This window comes from Vicia villosa, linkage group LG5, assembly GCF_029867415.1.
Source record: "Vicia villosa cultivar HV-30 ecotype Madison, WI linkage group LG5, Vvil1.0, whole genome shotgun sequence".
Lineage (NCBI taxonomy): Eukaryota > Viridiplantae > Streptophyta > Magnoliopsida > Fabales > Fabaceae > Vicia > Vicia villosa.
The window spans coordinates 66,759,491-66,781,743 of NC_081184.1; the positions used below are offsets into that span (position 1 = coordinate 66,759,491).

The 22,253-nt window shown below is 34.2% G+C and overlaps 1 protein-coding gene and 1 non-coding gene across 2 annotated transcripts; one reads left to right on the forward strand and one right to left on the reverse strand.

Moving 5' to 3' along the window:
• Positions 1-1,489: 1,489 nt before the first annotated feature.
• On the forward strand, positions 1,490-4,256 carry LOC131601725 (beta-amylase). Its single transcript, XM_058873597.1, has 7 exons — positions 1,490-1,648; positions 1,819-2,217; positions 2,461-2,625; positions 2,714-2,977; positions 3,066-3,275; positions 3,376-3,615; positions 3,719-4,256. The coding sequence occupies exons 1-7, from the start codon at positions 1,589-1,591 to the stop codon at positions 3,869-3,871; spliced, it is 1,491 nt and encodes a 496-aa protein (XP_058729580.1). The 5' UTR covers positions 1,490-1,588; the 3' UTR covers positions 3,872-4,256.
• A 1,346-nt stretch (positions 4,257-5,602) lies between these two features.
• On the reverse strand, positions 5,603-5,675 carry TRNAA-AGC (transfer RNA alanine (anticodon AGC)). Its single transcript has one exon. It is a non-coding gene; the product is annotated as a tRNA-Ala (tRNA).
• Between the last annotated feature and the right edge of the window lie 16,578 nt (positions 5,676-22,253).

The following is a 22,253-nucleotide window of genomic DNA, read 5'->3' on the forward strand; positions in this document are numbered from 1 at the left end:
TATCATTTAAAGATTCTTTCATTTTGGCCCCTATGTAATTTGGTCAACAAAAATGCACAAGTGGCTTGATATTTTAATTAATTATTATTTTTAATTTTAAGTTGATTTTTTATTTTATTTTAAGTTGACTTTTTATTTTATAGTGATAAAATACTCAAAAATTGCATGTGGAAGTTGAACCCACCAGCTTCAAATTACAACTCCATCTACATATCCCCTAGGTGTCTATTATTAATTAAAAAGTTATACAACATAATTAAATAATTTTATTAATTTATATGTATCAGCAACTTAATATAATAAATTATTTAGAAATTCTAAAGAAAAATATAGCTAACATTTATTGAGTTCAACTAACACAACAACCCAAAATTTTATTATAAAAATGTAATATATATATATATATATATATATATATATATATATATATATATATATATATATATATATAAAAGTGACAACACTTGGTTATTATGAGAAATGAGAACAATGAATCACGACCATTAAATTTTGATTTTGTTGATTTTAATGGACTGGATTGGTTTCTCTTTCTATGTTGATTTAAAATAAATATTAAGGATCATAGAAAGAGAAATCAATCTAGTCCATTAAAATCAACAAAATCAAAATTTAATGGTCGTGATTTATTGTTCTCATTTCTCATAATAACCAAGTGTTCTCACTTGAGTCGTCCATATATATATATATATATATATATATATATATATATATATATATATATATATATATATATATATATATATATATATATATATATATATATATATATATATATATATATATATATATATATATATATATATATATATATATATATTTAAAATTTAAAAGAGTCTTATAACAAGAGACTAAACAAATTAAGAATGTACTTTGAACTAAGAATGTACTATGAACGTTTGTTTTAGCTTTGAGAAATTTTTTTATTTTATTTTCAAAAATAAGGTGTATGAAACTTTTTAAAAATAGTATGTTATATTAAACTTATTTTTTATAAATTAACAGATTAATTTTGACATCTAATAACATAAACATATATTATTAAAAATTAAAACATAATCAAAAAATTTAGTTTTTCAAAAAATAATTTTCATAAAAAGTAATTTTAAATAACTGTAAATTTAAATAATATTTAACAAATTTAATTAATACACACTAACTGTGTAAAGTAATTTTTTTAATCTCTTATTTAAAACTATGACATTTAAAAAAGTTACAGTGAAATATGAAACATCTAAAATAACATTTTATTAAAAAAAATTATGTTAATTTTCCATTTGAAGTTTTTCATAAACAATTTTATCGTAAATATTTGTAAACAAAAATATAAAACCATAAAAGATATGTTTTTAAAAAAAGAAAACTTAAATAAACGGCCAATAAACAAATGATGTATTAACAACAAAAATTTAATAAATAACATTTTATCATTGAAGCAATAATTATTTTAAAAAGTGTTCAAAACTCAAAGAATATTAGATTATTGAGATACTATCTCAGCTTATAAATACAGCAACATCATCTCCAAAATCGCAAGCAGCATCATCCCAAAAATAATTCAAGTAGCAAGATGGCCACTTTTGATAAAAACTTACTTCTAAATTATGTTCCAGTTTATGTAATGCTCCCTGTAAGTCATCATACACACAAACTAGTGTGTTTCTAAGCAACCAAGTTCAATCATTTTTAACATAAAACATAAATAAATAACTAACTCATAAATACATTTGCCTGTGTGTGTGTTTATTGACAAATATTTAACATGTTTTCTTTACTTTTTCTTTGTAACAACTTTTTCAGCTCGGAGTTGTTAGTGTTGATAATGTCTTGCAAGATCCGGCGGGTATTAAAGAACAACTGGTGCAGCTACGAGCAGCAGGCGTTGATGGTGTTATGGTTGATGTCTGGTGGGGGATCATTGAAAAAAATGGACCTAAGCAGTATGATTGGAGTGCTTACAGAAGCTTGTTTCAGCTTGTTCAAGAAACTGGTTTGAAACTGCAAGCAATCATGTCATTCCATCAATGTGGAGGGAATGTAGGGGATGTTGTAACCATCCCAATTCCACAATGGGTGCTTGACATTGGAGAATCAGATCCTGATATTTTCTACACCAATCGTTCCGGTACTAGGGACAAGGAGTATCTGACTAATGGTGTAGATAACAAGCCTATCTTTCATGGAAGAACAGCCATTGAGGTTGGTTGATCATTGAAATTGTAACTGGTTTTCTTTTAACTAACATCACTACTTTAATATGATCTGCAAATGCAGCTATGTGACTGATCTCGGCTGTCAGATCTAAATCAGTGGTTGAGATCAATTAAAATTAATTTAATAAATATGTAATTTGAGCTACTGGATCTAAAATCAATGGTTTAGATTTAAAACTGCAAGGAAAAGTTGTATAGCGCGTTTAACTAAAGTTCCTTGTTTACACAGTTATATAGTGATTTCATGAAGAGTTTCAGAGAAAACATGTCAGATTTTTTAAAATCAGAGGTTATTATAGACATTGAAGTTGGCCTTGGTCCAGCAGGAGAACTCAGATACCCCTCTTATCCACAAAATCAAGGATGGGTATTTCCTGGAATCGGAGAATTTCAGGTGATTATGACCTTGCTTTCAAACAAAATTGTTTCTGGATTTTCAATTCAGATCTAAAATTATAACATAAAAAAATGAAATTATGCAGTGTTATGACAAATATTTGAAGGAAGATTTCAAATCGGCTGCAGCGAGTGCTGGCCATTCTGATTGGGAACTACCAGATGATGCTGGCACGTACAATGATGTACCAGAATCTACTGAATTCTTTAAAACAAATGGAACTTACCTCACCGAAAAAGGGAAATTCTTCTTAACTTGGTACTCTAACCGATTGCTGAACCATGGTGATCAAATCCTAGATGAAGCTAACAAAGCTTTCCTGGGCTCTAAAGTCAAAATAGCAATCAAAGTAAATTTCATAAAACAAAAATTAATTAAAGATAGTAGTTAGTTACCTTCACTTTTTCCTGATTAATTAATCCCTAACTATGTTAAAGGTTTCTGGAATCCACTGGTATTACAAGGCTCCGAATCATGCTGCTGAACTCACAGCTGGATATTACAACCTTGATGATCGAGATGGATACCGTCCCATTGCTAAGATCGTGTCCCGTCATCATGGCATTTTGAACTTTACATGTCTTGAGATGAGGGACACGGAACAAAGCTCAGAAGCACAAAGTTCGCCACAGAAACTTGTTCAGCAAGTAATTCATCACAAATTTCAATAATTTGATGCATATGTGAAATGTAAAATGTTGTATATAGAAGTGGTTATTAAATTGAAAAACATGAACATTTGTGCAGGTATTGAGTGGAGGTTGGAGAGAAAACATTGAAGTTGCTGGAGAAAACGCACTTTCCAGATATGATGTCACAGCTTATAACCAAATCTTACTGAATGCAAGACCACAAGGTGTCAACAAAGACGGCCCTCCAAAACATCGGATGTATGGAGTAACATACCTTCGTCTATCAGAAGATTTATTGCAACAAACAAATTTTGACATATTCAAAAAATTTGTGTTAAAGATGCATGCAGATCAGGTGAACAGATGTCATGCATGCACTTGAAAATTGATATTTATAAACTTGTCTTCAGTTTAATAATCACTTTGCTGCTGCTTAACATTTTCCCCTCAAATTGTAGGATTACCGTGAAGATCCTCAAGACTACAATCATGGCATACCACCATTAAAGCGATCAAAACCAAATATTCCTGCTGATGCTCTTGTTGAAGCAACTAAGCCAACACCGCCGTTCCCTTGGAATTCAGAAACAGACTTGAAAGTTGATGCCTAACTTCCCAATTTAACGGGAAGAATGGTTACGGCACCAGTTTGAAATACTATCTACTGCTTGGGAAATAGTATCTACTGCTTGGGATTTTCATAATGCACCTACGTGTGTAATGCAAATAATATTGGAATAATGAAGCAATGTCTAGACATCAAGACATTTCTTCTTGTGTGTATTTTTTTTTATGTTTTCCTGTCTGCGAGGTTTATATCAATGTCTAGACATCTAGACATTTCTTCTTGTGTGTACTTCTTTTGTGTGATTTCCTATCTGCGAGTTTGATAAACCGTGTTTTATCGAGACACTCAACTCTGCTTATAAAGACATGTATACCATCGCCAAAAAAGTGAAAAAAAATATTTAAATAGCGTATTGCTTTTTTTCATAATCCTCTTCCAATAGTGTATATTTCTGTAACCATATCACTTAAATGTTATATTGTGATCATATGAAGTTAAATTAAATTCTTGATCTTATAGTAATTGGATGACAGGATCTGCCAAAACCGGGACTTGACTCAGTCCACACTCGAGTTTGAGTTATCGAAACACACAAATTTTAACAAAAGCAAATGCAATAAGAACAGAGCCTAAAACATTACCATTACTAAAAAACTTGCAAATTGCTCTTATTTGGTGGGTTTTGACAATTTGATGTGAATTCTTTGAAAGAAATAATATTTCTTCATCCATGAGAACCAATCAGTCTGGACTTCAGAAGAAAACCAGGTTTTGTTCACAAACTCAAACCACTGTCTCTCAGACGCATAGATGTTGGAAAGACAAACATAACCACTCACCCCGTTTGGATTCATTTCAAAAGGCTTCTGAGCTGATATATCAGTTAACTTGAGATTCCAATGTAATCTGCAAGCAGAAAGGAGAGGAGTCCAAAGCACAGTAATAACTAATATAACCGTATTTTGGATTGGCTTTTTTCCACCGCCACCGTACGTTTGCTGAGCAGTTTACCGTGAAAAAGAGAAGCTCCAAAAGGGAGCTTCTAGTAGACGTGTATTTGCATTGATTCCCACTGCTATTCCAAACACATGCTTAAGTCACTTTATCAACAGTTTTCCCTCCACTGAACATTTGACTGAAAAACTCCATAACTTTAAAAGCATCCCCATGTTTTTCATAGCCAGAAATCATAGAACTCCAAGATACAGTATCTTTAACTTTCAACCCTTCAAATAATTTCTTAGCATCAGATATAAGCATGAACACTGAGAAGAGCAAGCAAAGTAATCCCATCTCCATCAACACCACATCTTCTCATTCTAATAAAAAAACTACCAAAGCATTCCCTGATTGACTATTCTTAACATACCATGATATTTTAGTGTTCCAATAAGTTAACCCCCTCACAGGCATTTTATCAAACAGAAACCTGGCAGTTTCCATTTCGCCAAATTTAAAGTATAATGATAGAAGCGAATTTCCAAACACCAAAGCAAGAACCTTTCTACCCATTTAACGAAACACGAGATCACCACAAGCTTTAAGAGCAAAAGGGTATGTGAAATTATCATCCTTTGGTCCATAAAAACGAATTCTTTAACAAGTTAGGACCGAATCATGAATAAGAAACATAAATAATAGGTCTTGCAAAAATGTTGCCGGGAATGATAATGAGGGTTTATTGTGTTCAATTTTAGGGCGAAAGCGGTGATTTGCTTCACGAATCATGAAAAAAAAAAAAAAAAAAAACATAAAAAGCAACAAAAACGAAAAATGGAGATGCGGGGTATCGATCCCCGTACCTCTCGCATGCTAAGCGAGCGCTCTACCATCTGAGCTACATCCCCGCTTTGTAAACATGTTCCTTGTCAATTTATTTATATAATAATAACGTATTGTTTTTATTCATAAAATACTCAAATATTTTTGAATGCATTGTTTTTTTTTTTTTTTTAAGTAATTCTCTTGATTGATTCCTGTTAATTAGCTCAAGTACGTGACACAACGATCTATGACGTGATTATCCTTTAAAGTTATTGTTTTTATTTTGAACTTTATTTGTAAAATGGATATTTATATTATTTTCATAACTTATTTAAAGATGGGATAACTATTTTAAGTTTATATTGAAAATGTTTATTTATATGAATTATGGTGATTGAGGTTAAGAATGAAATATTAGAAGAATTAGTAGGAGCATTTTGAAGTTTAGTAAATATTTATAGCTCTCTATGTCTTTTATTATTATTATTATTATTATTATTATTATTATTATTATTATTATTATTATTATTATTATTATTATTATTAATATAATTATTATTATTATTATTATTATTATTATTATTATTATTATTATTATTATTATTATTATTATTATTATTATTATTATTATTATTATTATTATTATTATTATTATTCAAGAAGTTGCTTTAGTCTTATGTGAGTAAAAAATATTTGTTAGATTTTCCTGTTGTTCTTGTGGGTTTATTGTAATTTATTCAAGATGATTTTGTCTCATGTTATTACACCATACTTAAGCTCATACATGTAAGTAACAAGTTAGTTACATAAGGCACCAAGTTTGTTAGAAGATTAATGACATGTCATGATAGTTTAGTTAGAGGTAGTTAGCACAAATAATTGTATGGCTAGTACACCATAATAATGTTAGCCTAGACCATTATTTATAAACTCCAAGTATGTTCTATCAAATATCATGAATAAGAGACTTTACATAATATAGTATCTAGAGTTCTCTTATGAAAAGATTTATTATCATCTTCATTCATTTTCCAACTAGATAGTTTCATGATATCATTTTTCTATCCTTCACTATTATTCAACTACAACACTTTCTTGTACGGATACTTGCAATTACGATTTCTTCATCACAATGCCACCAAAATTTGTTCAACTGGTTCAGTCTCAGACTAGTTCAATATTTTATGTTCATCCTAGTGATGGTCCTAATTCAATTACCATTGTTACGAAGCTTGATAGAAACAAATATGCAATTTGGAACAGATCAATGCGCAGATCGATGCGCATAGCTCTTGGCACTAAGAACAAAATTCCAATCATTGGTGGCTCTTTACAAATTCCTGATTATGATGATTTGGATCGTACATTTTGGGAAAAATGTAATCAGTTGGTACATTTGATCGGAAAAATAGCAAGTGTATTATTTCTTACCGATGTAGTTATTAAAATGGAGATTATTCAAGTATCGATCTCGAGAACTGTTGTGGTAATATAAACGAGAATTAGAACTCAATTGAAAAAAAGATCATCTGGTGTTTTGGTTGATTCGTTTAACTTAAAGTGACGATAATGAAAATAAGCAATAAGCAGTTGTTAACTTAGTGCAAGTATGAAAAGATATGCTAGGGTAGATATATGAACCGCCTTGTGATTTATGTAACTGCTATTTTACGAAAGATTTGTTAATATGCTCAAGTATCAATTATCAATATTAATTTACCCTAATTCCTTACTCGTAAATCTTTTTGATACTCAAATTTAGTTTTAATTCCTTGACCGCTAAATTATATATCAATAATTATATGAATATAACCAAGAATAGATGATCACTACGGTTAAATCCTTATTCCTAAGCGGTTTACCGGTAGTGTTATAATTCAAAAAGCGTTAAGGTCGTTTTTCCGACCTAACCTTAACCGTAAATCAACATAATATTTTCCAATAGAATGAAGCATGATACACTTTGAATAATAAACTGAATGCGTAAAAACTTCAAATTCGTAAATCAACGGTAATCCAATTCATCACAATAAAGTGATCTAGGGACATCCCCCTAACATAAAGATGTTTAGCTACTCATATTGATTAAGAAAATAACACAAGTGATTGTAGACATTACAAGAAATTACTAGTTGATGTGATCTCCAATTGCGATTGCTCTTGAAAAACCCTCGCTCGCTCTTCTCTTCTCTGTGATTTTTTTCTCCTCAATGATCCAAGATCCTCAATCCTTATCATAATTAGGTTTTAGTAGTGTCAGGTCATGTTTGAAACACGCGAAAAGTCCAAAAAACCTTAATGAACTCGAGCCTTTTAAAATCTAAAACTTTGGATTTCTGTCCCGCGCCTGTCAACACGGGCCGTGTCCCATGACACTGGTACCCGTGTTGGCCTTCTGCCAAGGCTCCACAGCAAAATTCCTTCAAGCCTGCTGACATGGGCCGGGTCAAGTGACACGGGAACCCAGGTCAGGTGACACGGGAACCCGTGTAAGCCCACTGACTTGCCAACACTCACTTACTTTCATCTTCCTTCCTGACACGGGCCGTGTCAGGCGACACGGGCACCCGTGTCACGCCACTGTTAGTGAGATTCCTTCATTTTTGACTTCGACGCGCTTCTTTTCGGCTTCACATTCTTCTTCCGGACTTGATAGCATAAACCTGAAACATTATCACTACCAAAACAAGCATCAAAGCACCTTTCATGACAAAAAATTTCCATATTAAAACAAAACACACGACTTAATAAAACATTTAAGATGACATGCGAAAACGATAAAAGACGGAACATTGTGTTACCAAAATGACAAGCTTTTTACCAAATGATTGATGCAAACACTGTACAAATGGTGACCGATCACAACCCCAAACTTATCTCATTGCTTGTCCTCAAGTGATGTACGAGACAACAACGAGGTCACCCTAAAATTCCTGCGTACCACAATACAGCCGATGTTTTTCGCAACTTGTTTTCTACCTTTCCTGTCAAGTTTCTGGTAATCCGATCCCATCCATCCGCTACACTTTCACATTGGAGACTTCTTCACCTGCAAACTTTTCACACCTCTCACAAATTCTCTCCGAGTTAGCACACTCACAGTTCAGGATATGCAATAACAACTTTTAACTTTGAATACATTCTACTTCCACTACATAAACAAATTACGCACACTTCTGGAGGTCTTTGGGTTGTAACGGGGTTTAGGTACGGTGAGGAAAACAAACAAATGGATACACAAGGGTTTTCGGGCTCGACATTCATGCCGTTTCTTGTCATTGTGGTGCTCTCTTTGTACACTAGGGTTTCACATAGACTCTTTAGAGTTCACTCGGTTTTTCTTGGAGTGATTCACATTTTTACCCGAGTCTTCGCTTGGGCGAGTGTGTTCATACGAGGTTTTATCTTATTTATTTCTTTGGTTCTTCAAGACTCTCCAAAAAAAATTTTCTTCTCTTTTTTTATTACACTTGCCTCTTTTTCGTATAAAACTTACCACCCCAAACTTAGAGTTTTTGCACCATTTACAAAAAAAAATCCACAACATTTATGCCAAGTCAAGGTAAAATGATATTGTATTTTTTTTCTTTTTGGTTGAGGGTTTAAAAATGCGGTTAAAACAAACAAAGGCTAACGGCTCAAAATTGGTTTTCAACGGATACATACAATGGAGGGTGGCTGGAAAGGCTCAGGGGTTAAACAAACAATGTGCCTCAGTGTGTGTTTGTAGTCCCATGTTGGTAGAACATACGCAAAATCAAAGTGATAAGGTCATACCTGACTACACTCTCATGATGATGTTTTTGTGTTTGGCTTTTTATACGCTCACCATGTTGGGTTAGTTTACAGGTTCCAAAGCGCTCCGTGTGTCATGCAACTTCTTTTCTGGCTCGAGATTACCATCTTACCATCTTAGTTCGGTTTCTTCAAGTTGCGTCCAACACTTCTCTTCTTCGGCTGTATTAACTTCTCAGGGTGGCTCGTGAAATAAGTAGGGCTGCATCTCTCATCCACTCGGTACTGGTCCACCCATCTTCGGTGCAATCCAATCATTTTGCAACACAATGCACCATTAAACAACAAACTAAAACAGCAAAATATGAACTTAAAAATAAAAATAACAGAAAAGCAAACAACTAAATTAAAGGAACCTCCCCCCCCCCCCCCCACTTAAATGAAACATTGTCTCAAATGTTTAATTTTCAAGCGCGAGAGGGACTTACAGCTCACTTAGGTGGAGGCGGGGGATACGGATAATGCAACATAAGGCGTTGCATCATAGCATGCATTTGTTATTACTTACATTTATTTGAATCCTTTTATAAAATTAGACCCATTCAAGTGCATTAGCCTAATGGCAATTCAATAGTAGTTAATTATGCAGGTAATGTTCAATTTTCACCAAACCTCTACATCACAAATGTCTTGTACTCACCTGATTTACATTATACTTAATCTCAGTTTCTAAGTTATGTCAATCTTTATCATGTACAACTCAATTTGCCAATGGTGTGCGTCATATTCAATATATATTTTTATTGACCAGTAAATATTTGAAAAGGTTTTGTGCTAACTTATTTATATTGACTAGTAAATATTTGAATAAAATTTATTTCATAGAACGTGATATTTGAATGATTTAGTTCTTAAAATAATATTTCATTTTAAGACAAATTTTCTAACTAATTCACTCTGTTAGAATTATGTTGAATATTTTCTTAAGATAATATTGAGGTAGGAACCTCTTAGAAAAATAGTAGAAATTATTATTAAAAAAAATATTAATAATAAATTTGAAATTGATATGCATATTGAAAAAGTTATATGTCAGTAGATGTAATATTTTTAAAACTTGTTTGGTTGTATAAAACTAGGTACTATTATTAAATAGAGTAGTTTTGAAAAATGTAATATATATATATATATATATATATATATATATATATATATATATATATATATATATATATATATATATATATATATATATATATATATATATATATATATATATATATATATATATATATATATATATATGTGTAAGATAAGGATAAGGATTTAGTCAAGTAAAGGAGAACCCGACTAAAAATATAAGTATAGAAATTAGAATCACCAATTTATTTTGTGAAGGAAATATTCTATATTTAATGGTAAAAAGTTCTGTCATTTAGGGTTCGACAGTATCTGATTTGAGAAAAGAAGCAACAATCGAAAAGCTCGCTGTAGTAAGGGCACTTTCTAACGATATTATATGTAATTGAATGCATGTGTGTTGGTATGAATGATAGTGTGCCTAATTGGGAGTTTTGTGACAATTGTGTGTCAAATTGAGAATGTCTAATGTTTGTGTGCCCAACTATGAATATGTGTTTACACTATGATGTTAAACTTGTGTGTGTGCTTCATATGATTTGTGAAATATATGAATTGACATGTGGTTGTGATTACATATGCTGAGATTATGTAACTTGTTGCATTTGTATATGTAGAGAAAACATATACTCATGCATATCATAGTTGCGTGTATGTCGATAGGACTGCACTGGGTGAGGATTTTAGAGAACGGAGTCCACCTAATCATGTGGGATTTTATTGACAAGGTGTAGTAGAGAACTCTACACCTGGTGTCAGTAGAGAACGTTGCACCTTCAGTGGAAAAAGTCCACGACTCTCTGTAGAGAGGTAAAATTCTTGAATTCATGCATGTGAGGAACCCGGTTAGGGCAATCACACCCATGTAGAATTTGCATTAGGCTATTTATGCATTTGTTTATGTGTTAAAATAAATATTGTGACTGTTATATATATATATATATATATATATATATATATATATATATATATATATATATATATCATGTTTTACTTGCATGTTGTTGCACCCCAATTTTTGACCACTAAGATCCCATCATAGCCTAAATATTAGGATCATCATTATCATCATGCATTTATCATTTGCTAACCAAAAATACAAAAAATTGTTGTTTGTTGCTTGTGTCCTAAGACAGGAGACTGATCAAGAAGAAATTGAGGAAATTAGGGTTTTGAGGCCCACAAATAAATTCAACATTCTTCCATGATTCAAAAGGTTCTCCAATCAATATTAAGGCCTAAAGATAAGTCAATGCAAGATCAATCACCTTCAAGTTCATCAAAAGCTCCAATTAGGGTTTTAACCTGATTTCTATGGAGGTTTGACTTTTAATCAGGAGATGGTTCCAAGACTCAAAATAGTATTCAAGGGCATCCAAATCAACATTATAGTCCATTCATATCATTCATTTGAAGAGGAGATCTTGATTCATTTGAAAATCACAAAACTGCAGTTCCAACCTTTGACTTTTGAGAAAAATAGTCAACCATGGACTTTTAAAGATCCAAATCATCATCATATGGATATTGAAGACATTTGATCAAAGAAAATTCAAAAAAATCATCAAGAATCAAAAAGTCAACAAAAAGTCAAACTAGGGTTTTTAAGTGTATTTTGACCTAGTTCATGGATCTCAAAATTTTGCTTACACACTCAAAAATCTCCCAACATGAAAGTTGTAGATCTTGGCAAAACAAACAACTTATAACATTGGAACTTTTTTCAAAAAGTGATTATTTTGAGAGATATGGAATTAAGAAAATAATTTTCAAAGACTTAGAAAATTTTTCAAGTGTTTTACTTGGATTTTTCTTAACTTTATGGCCATTTTTCTCAATGATCCAAAAGGAGTTTGAGAAAACTTTTAACTACTCATTTGAAGTATGTAGCAAGGGCTTTCCAAAGAGCTAAGTAGCATGAAATTTCATGGCTTGATCATGGAGATATGATTTTGGCAATAAGGCACCATGAACACTTGAAAATGAAGAAGAACATGAAGAAAATGAAGAAGTTATGAATCAAAACCATTTCAAATGCAAAGATTCCTTTCTTGAAGCCCATATAACTTGTTCAAAGCACCATAATCAGAAAATTACACTTGCTTTTGAGCTATAATCCAAGTGCTTAAGCCATTATCCAAGTGATATTTCCATTAATGGCACAAAGTTAACACTTCCATTTTGATAAAGAGGCTTTATGCACAAAGTCCACTATCCTTGAGCCACTACAATGTCTCTTCTGCACCAAAAGCAATTTGAATCCCACAAGCAAGCCTCTAAGATCATATCAAAGTCCTTGCAAGCATGCTTAAAGTTTGTACTCACCATTGAACCCATAACTTTCTCATTTCTTCACAAATAAGCAACATGGTACAAAGTTACATGGGAGCTTCAAATTTCTGAGATTTTTCCCTCCACAAACCCTATATCTTGCCTATAAATAGAGGGCATTTCTCATTGCATCAATTACACCAGAATTCCCCAAGTCCATAGTCACTTGAAATTCTCCATTTCTTGTTCTTTTCACTTTTATAGTGAATTCTTGTTCTGAAAGTTCTGGGTGTCAACCAATGGTTTAGACAACTTCTAAAGATCATTTAGAAGGTGTCTATATCTTCCTTAGCCTCTCAAAGGTCCCCAATTGAAATTTCACTTTTCAACCTCCATTAAAGACCTTTTTAAGCTCATAACTTGTCATTTTTCAAACCAAACACTTTCAAACCAAACTAATTGTTCTAATAGCTTCTATTTACCATATTGAAGCTATTCAGAACCCCTAAACACTTGACAAACACCTATAACCATAAATCACTCTTCAAATTTTCACTTTAAAGAATCTTTGAACCAAACTTGCCAAAACAAAATCCACTCGTGCGTTTTGAGGCCTTTTGTGTTTTTTAGCTTCTAAAACATCATATAGAAGCTAACCAAACTTCTGTTTTGCATATGGAACATCATTTCCATGGCTAACTCATCATAACTTTTTTTGGTTTCAAGTGGAATTCGAGTTTGTGGTTGCAGGTACAATTAAGAACTTTTGAGCATTTCAAAAGCTTACTTGAGGTTCATAGAAGCTTTCTGAATACTTGAGGCATTCCCAGGTGTCATACCCCAAAATTTTCCTATTCATCCCATCTACAATTATGGTTTTATCCAGACAAGATCCCATAAGTTAAGAGTCTCCTAAGGCTAGGGTTTGGGGTTCTCTTGAGAAGATCAATAAGATAAGGGTCTCAATCAAAAGTCTTTGGATTATAATGACTTAAGATAGCTCCAGGGCAAAGATCAAGGCCCATCTCCAAAGCTATATGCTCAAACAAACTCCAAGATTCATAGTCAACTAATTAAACCTAAAAAGTCAATCGCAATCAAAGCATGGTCCAAGCCTCTGATCATTGATCAAACATCAAGTACATAAGTGTATATCAATCATTTGATCAAAATTTGATCATGATTTATCAGTAGAAACTCAGAGATGAACAAATACAAAAAGGTTCAAATTAGGGTTTCTTTAGGAAAAAGTCAACTCCACTTTGACTGACCATAACTTTCACATGGAACATCAAAAATTTCCCACTCAAAGCCTATTTGGAAGGAAATTGGATTCTCTACAACTTTGTCTCTCACAAGCCAAGGCTAGAAATGTTTCATTTGAGAGGTAGAATGCAAAAGATTACAGGTCCTTTTCAAGCATCCTTCAAAAGCAGTTTTTTGTCAAAAGGGATATGGTCAAGATAAAAGCTCCAAATGAAAAATATGTTCCAAAGTGGCTTATAGAGGACCTCTTGAGGTTTCCAAAAAGTCTTAGAACTCCCTCATAGATTAAAAATTGAGTGAGATATGCTTGGTCAAAGTTGAGTAATTTTAGAGGACCAAATGTGAAATAAAGGAGGTCTGAATTGAATTTCTTGCAAGTGGGCCTATATTTTATGACTCAAACTTGATCCATAAGTTATCCAAACCATGTGCCACGAATTTCACTTTTTGTTTGATTTTTATTTGATTTTTATTTGATTTAAAAAATGATTTAAAAAGATATAATTGGAAAATCATATATTATGGTAAAAAGATTCATGTTGATTATTTCCAATCACAATTATGACAAAATAATGGAATATTTTCGTGCACAATTAATTAGGGAAAATTGGTATGATATTGGACAAAATTAGAAAAGCTTCCAAATCAAATTTTAAGCAAAATTCTCAATATTGCAAGATTTGATTCAAGAAAGATTTTGGAAGTTTTTGTTAACCTAAATCGTTGCCTATAAGTACCTAACATATACCAAGTGAATAAGGGTTACAAAATCTGGAGAGAACACACTTGCAAGAACGTAAAAAAATCACCAAAGAGCTTGAATTCGGTTTTGGAGAATTTAAGGCTTTCAATAAGAATTGAAGATTGCAAAAGCTTCCTCAAGTGATTCTGAACGTGCCTGGATAATTACTCTGCTTCAGCACCCCCAGAAAATTCTCCAATAGGCCAAAGTAAGTCTTTCTGAAACTTGATTCGATTGGCATAATGTGTGCATGTTTATGATGTTTTGATTGTGTGTTATGCTTTGTATGAATGCTATGAACGTTTCCTGAAAGTTAATTTGATTTCTGGGTGCGTTTGGGGTGGCTCACCATTGTTGACCGAGTTAAGATCTAGGGTTTGCAAATTAGGGGTTTCTTATAAGGGTTAAATTGGGGTCAATTAGTGGCTTGGTCGAGTTCGTGGGGATGGGACGAAGGCAATGAAGGGTTCGCGAAAGATTTATTTGCACAGGTGAGCTATTCGCTATTTTTTAATCGAGTTTGCTACGGAACAGGACTCTAGCAAAACCGTAGCTAAATCACAGAAAATATCCAGGTCTGGTGGGGAAGATGATGAGGTGTCCCCACCTGGTTCGTCCATTTAAATCTCGCGCGCTTTTTCTCTACCTTTTATTGGTATTTTTACATATTGAATCGAGCGTGTTCATGTGACACAACACGCGTTTGGTTGCGCTGGTTCGTGTGTGTGGTTTGCAACCCCAAGGGCCTGGGTTCGATACCCAGCCCTTTCCATATTTTTCTTCTTTTCTGAAAATCTCTTCTTGATCCAGTGCACCCTAGCTGATAATCACCACCATGCACCCTCATGATCCAGCCCTTGATCCCATCAGCCAGCCTAATCTAACGCCCCTGGTTTAGTGTCTATACTGTGAACCTCTAACTCATCTACATTGAATCATAACCTAATAATTGAATTTATTTTAATTAATATATTTACTTTTAATTAAATCTTTTGTATATAATTATATAATAACCATTTTTTTTTCTATTTTATAAATAAAAAGTATATGATATTGTTATTAAAAAATTCTAATTTGTTGTTCGTGCCGATTAAATCAATTAATCGTTATGGTCAATAATAATTTTAATTAAAATGTTATTTAATTAAAATATAATTAGTTCTTATTTGATTAAATGGTTTCGACTATCTTATTAGTCGCGATGATTAATCTGTCTATTTTTCTTATTCTAATTCGTTATTCTTTTTAATCGAATCAATCGATTACGAGGGGTAACGATACAAATTAATCCATAAAATTATCAAAAATACTATAATTCATTATTAGTGATAATCGAATCAATCGATTAAAATTGGTAACGATATAACTGTTAATCTGTTAACTATGGTAATTGAATCAATCGATTATCGCGGTTAATAGTACAAATTAAAGTCAGGGTTGTACGCCCAAAACTCTAAAAAACACTTCCCAACAAACCTTTCAATTTCTTAACTATCATAGGCTATTTCAAAAGCCTTGAATAATTTTTCAACCATCTCAGATCAAACTCTAATTTAATGGCGTACAACCCTTCCTCGAACTACGTTGACTCTAATTCTCCCTAAGGAGATACGTAGGCACTTGGCAACAAGGCGAGTCCCCCTCCTCCAAATCTTAATCATGTCAATAATTAAGCCTTTAACCCTATTAACTATCTGTTGCCTTTCTCTATGTTTTGCCATAAGCTTCATCTTTGCAATATTAACCTTTAGGAAAGGGTTTTGGGTGCCTAACACCTTCCCTTAGCCCGAATATAGTATCTTACCCTAAATCTCTTAACCATTAAAGGTTTCCTATTCGCCTTGGTAGAATAGGTGGCGACTCTCTAAGTTATAAATTTTTAGGCAGGTTGCTACAGCTGGCGACTCTGCTGGGGATTAACTTAATAGTGAATACTATGCTCCTATAGGTTTTGGCAGGGTTTAGGTTTGGCGCATTTTAGGGTTTGGCAAACTTACCATTTTTAGGGTTTGGGGGAGGTTCATCTTTATAATAAATATTTTACTTATTTGTTTTGTTTTTTGTCATTGGTTTTTTTATTGAATGTTTTATTTAAAATGTTTGATTATATATTATATGCATTGCTGGTTTTTTTTTTATGTTGTGTTAAACCCTAAGTGTGGGAGTTAACTTTGAGATCAGGGGGGAATCGAATCGCCTACGAGTCTCATTGATAACTCCACTCGGAGTGGGTTGAGTATTCGGAAATGTCCAAAACGAGGCTTGGCTTTGTTGAGGGCAGGACTGGATACTTGGCTGATCTCTCCGAGAACCTACCCCAAAAATTCGAACCTCATTGGATAAAATGAGTTGTTCCAAAATCCGAAGAGACAAAAAGTCTCGGAGGCTACGAACGACCCCATGAGACCTTCTAGAACCCCCTATAAATAGGTTGGCTCCCTAGAGCCGCCACGTCGAACCTATGAACTTAGGATTCTTGAAATATCACAATCTGATTTGTTTTTTTGTGTATTATTTATGCTTGGGTTTTGTTTGTTTTTTTGTTTGCTTGTTATTATATTTTTTTTTGTGTTTGCATGCATCATCCCTCATTTGCAACTTCATCATGTCTTATCCACACAAAAAAATATACATATAAAATATATATACATTTTGTAAAAAATATGTTTTATTGGTGAATGTGTAGGAAGGATGAGTACCAAGAAGACAATTGTCCACCTTACAGTTTCTACTCCAGACATCAAGAAATTGAAAATAATCAAAGAAAAATTGCCATCAGGTGCTTTGGATAGGTTTGTAATTCGCTATGGGAATATTCTGGACTTGCTAAGGGTGAAAGTACAAGAGGAAGCTATTACCGCATTGGTCCAATTCTATGATCCACCGCTTAGATGTTTCACTTTTCAGGATTTTCAGTTGGCTCCGACTTTGGAAGAGATGGATGCTGTGTTGGGTTTCTCAAAAATTAAAAAGGAATTCTATAATGGTGTAGGTAAAGAAGTTGATTTTTCAGATTTGGCAAAGGCTTTGGGAATATCCGATACGGAATTGAAGTCTAATTACAAAACTGATGGAGATGTGCATGGGATCAAGAGATCTTATTTAGAAAATCAAGCTTTAATGTATGCTCAAAAGAAACAATGGGACATTTGTGGACATATGTTAGCTCTCTTGGTTTTTGGTGTTGTTTTGTTGCCAAAAAATATTGATTATATTGATCCTGCCGCCATTCATGCTTTCACCTCTTAAGGATTTATGGAAAAGATCCGACTCCGACTATCCTCGCTAATATTTATTATGCTATCCATACGAAGTATGAAAAGAAGAAAGGAATGCTATTCTGTTGTGTCCACTTGCTATATTCTTGGTTGACTTCTCATCTCTACAAAGCTAGTTGTTTTATCAAAGAATTGACTAGAAATGATTGGGCTCAAAAGCTAAGGGCTCTTAAAGCGGATTCTATTCTATGGTATGCAAAGAAATTAAATTCTGATAGGATTATTTACAAATGCGGAGAATTCGACAATGTGCCATTAATGGGGACTCTTGGCTGTATTAATTATAACCCCGTTTTAGCATTACGTCAATTAGGCCATTCTATGGATAGTGAACCTTCCAAACAACAAATAGAAGAATTAATTCTGCATGACAATGGGAAAGGTGAACCAAGAACATTGAAGAAAGTAATTCAAGCTTGGAGTCATGTTCAAAGAAAGTACTTTGGGCCAAAGAATGTAATTGCTAAAGCACCTTACACCGCATGGGTTCAAGAGAGAGTTGGAAAGATCTTGCTTCCTTTTGTTGTGGATCCCGCATACAAGCCTGATTCTCCTAATCTTGTTCCTCTATCCATCGAAGAGATAGAAGGGATCAAGGCTGCCCTAGAGGCGTCCCGAAAAGAAAAAGAGAAATTAGAACTTGATTTGCATCAACTTACTAACGAAAGGAGCCAATTACGCTTTGACCTTAAGGAAAAGAATCAAGAACTTCAAGCAATGAAGGAAGAGAATGATAGACAAAGGAGTAAAAGGAAACGCGCAACCGAAGGAGTTCTAAGTGCTAATTTTAATCTAGAAGCACATAATGAGAGGTTGGCACAAGCGGATATAGAAATTGCAAGGTGGAGAAGGCGCTATGAAAAGGCTTCCCATGACAAAGCGGAATCCGAGAAAAATCTAGAAGCTGTGGTTTTTGAATTAACGGATAGGACTAAAGATCAAGAGGTAGAAATAATAAACCTCAAATTTGATCTTCAAGAAGTCCGTAATTCTGGACAAGAAGAACGCACAAGAAGATTGGCCGCAGAAGAAGCACTTTTACAGCGCACCGATGAGCGTCATAGAGCACTTCAGACTATGGCCTTGCTTAGGAAATTACTTCTAAGGCAAAAGGAGTTATGTGACGCTGCAAGGGATGAAGGGGATTATTGGAAGAGACAATACACAATTGTTTCTACAGCTTATGAGCATGTGAGCATGGTTCCCAAGATGCTTGAAGACTACGAAAAATGCCGTGATAATTATGATAAGCTAGTCTTCTTGTGTAATGATTTAATACAAGACATCCCAAAGAGTTTGGCAAAGGCGGAATCATCTCTTGTTGTCCTTCCTAAAGAAGTCAAGGAGTTCATGGAACTTTGTAGAGACATGGTGGACAAGTTCAAAGAAGACATCCAAAGGCGTTCTTAGTTTTATTCTATTTTCATTGTTGTTTTTTATTTTGTTTCAAGTATTTTAATTTTCAATTTCAATTTCTATTTGTGAACCAACAATGGAGTAGTATTTTCTTTTTTAATAAAGTGTGTTTCTTTTCCGCTACTCATTGTTTCTATAATATTCACCAAAAGATTATTTCTCTAAAAAAAAAAAAACATATATATATATATATATATATATATATATATGTATATAAAAAAAAAAGAAAAATAGTACATATGTAAAGAAAAATAAAAAAGAAAAAATATTACATATGTATAAAAAAAAGAAGAGAAAAATGTACATATATAAAAAAGGGGAAGAGAAAAGGAGAATAAAAATAGTATATAAATATATATGTATATTATAATAATGTGGATAAGACGTGAACATTGCATAATCATAACATTCATAGCATGCATATCATATTTATTTTCAAAGCATTAAAAAAAACCATCTTTATCTCCAGTCACATCATTAGGGAAAGCAACCAAGCAATCATACCACCATACCAAACCCGTGCTCAGAAGAAGAAAGATATGGAACAATTAGAACAGAATCAAGCCGCCCTTCGCGAAGAAGTAACTCAGTTGAAAGGTACTGTAGATGAGATTAAGGGAGGAATGGCTCAGATGTTGAGTTTCATGAAGGACATCAGGGATGAACAGGAAAAGGCTAGGGAAGCTCGGAATCAGTATGAGGAAATACCGAACGACGGTAACCCGCTGCTAGGATTTGTTCAGGGCTTCAACGCTCGCAAATCAAATGCTCAATCCTCTAAGAGGGTTACCAGAACCGATGAAGAGGGAGAGGCTTCCCATGAAGGTTCCATTCCCACCACTCAGAAAGAGGGGGCGCCTCACACGATTCGCATCCCTGCTAACAATCCACCTAAGGATGAGGATTACGTGGATTTACAATATGGGGAAGTGGATGAAACAAATAAGGAACCCCAGCATAAGCAAATCCAATCTGATTCCGAAGAAAGTGCTAGGAATAGTGGACAAATCAAAGCATTAGAAGAAAGGCTGAAAGCAGTGGAAGGATATGACGTCTTTGATGTGGATACCTATGAAATGAGCCTGATTCCGGATTTGACTATTCCCCCTAAATTCAAGATACCCAACTTTGAGAAATACAAAGGACTTACATGCCCAAGAAGTCATTTAGGCATGTACGTCAGAAAAATGGCTGCTTATGCCAATGACCAAAAGCTGATGATGCATTTCTTCCAAGACAGTCTAAGTGGGGCATCTGTCGAATGGTACATGCAGTTGGAAAAGACACATATCCGAAGCTGGAACGACCTTGCTAATACGTTCTTAAAGCAATACAAGTACAATCTGGACATGGCAGCCAATCGAATGCAGTTACAAAATTTGTCCCAGAAGAAAGAAGAATCATTCAAGGAATACGCCCAAAGATGGCGAGAAATGGCGTCCTGAGTCCAACCTCCGTTGCTAGAAAAGGAGCTGGTTGACATGTTCATGAGAACTCTACAAGGACCATACTATGATAAGATGATCGGAAGTGTATCCTCAGGATTCTCAGATCTAGTGGTCATCGGAGAAAGAATTGAAGACGGAATCAAAGATGGGAAAATACAAGGAGCATCATCTAACTCTTATCACTCAAAGAGGTCCACCTCAACCTTCGCTAAAAAGAAGGAAGGGGAGACCAACGCAGTAGTGCATCAAGAGCCTAGACCTCCTATGTCTTACCCACCTCAACAAAACAGGTTCCAAGGTCCTCCAAGGAAATTCGATCCTTTACCTACTTCCAGAAGTGAAATACTGAAATATCTGGTAAATGAGCGATTGGTAGAACTTAGACCTATGCCACCCCCGATTCCTGGAAAAGCTACACCCAACTTCAGACCTAATGAAAGGTGTGAATTTCACGCCAATTCTCCTGGACACACGTTAGAAAAATGCTGGGCTTTCAGGCACAAGGTTCAAGACCTGATCGAGTCTGGGGCAATTGCTTTCGACAAACCTAATGTGAAGACAAATCCCATGCCTCGTCATGATGGCACAGTCAATGCAATCGAGGTCGTCACTGAGCAAGAGTTAGTTCAACAACGGAGTTCCCCTATAGATGCCCTTAAGAGGTATCTACTCGCAAGGGGGTTCATCCTAGAACATAACGAGGCTTTTAAGGACACCCTGCAGAGACTCGTGGACCAAGGGATAATTCAATTAAAAGAACACCCCGAGGAGGAGTATGTGGCCATGCTGGAGAGGAACGAGCCATTAATAATACCTAGTCCAGGAGCAAGGAAGATATTAATCATCCCCTGCGCCAAAGCACCATTGATGGTACTCACGCAAGTACACACTAGGATCATCCCAGTCAGAGATTCATATCCGGTGGACAAAATGAAAGCGGTCCCTTGGGAATATGATTCAAGTAGTAATACGGAAGTGACAAACATCGTTGGGCCTGGAGGTATGACTCGTAGTGGTCGCATATTCAATGCTGTGAAACCAAATGAGAACTTAGCACAACCAAGTAATCAAGCTACTGTGGTCCCGACTGAAGAAGGCACAGCCAAGGATAAAGAGGTCGTTAACAAAGACGCTGAAGAATTCTTGGCATTAATCAAAAAAAGTGATTATAGAGTGGTGGACCAGTTACACCAAACTCCGTCCAAAATATCACTCCTCTCGCTGCTAGTACATTCGGAAAAACACCGAGATGCCTTGATGAAAATCCTGAATGCTGCCCACGTAACTAAAGACATCAGTGTAAATCAATTTGATGGAATGATGGCTAATCTCACCGCTGGGGCATGTTTAAGCTTCAATGATCAT

What these genes read in the sequence shown, in the direction of transcription:
- LOC131601725 (XM_058873597.1), top strand. Translation starts at nt 1,589, where the DNA reads ATGGCCACTTTTGATAAAAACTTACTTCTAAATTATGTTCCAGTTTAT. An exon ending in CAGTTTATGTAATGCTCCCT is followed by an intron (nt 1,649 to 1,818) that starts GTAAGTCATCAT and finishes CAACTTTTTCAG; the next exon opens with CTCGGAGTTGTTAGTGTTGA. An exon ending in AAGTCAAAATAGCAATCAAA is followed by an intron (nt 2,978 to 3,065) that starts GTAAATTTCATA and finishes ACTATGTTAAAG; the next exon opens with GTTTCTGGAATCCACTGGTA.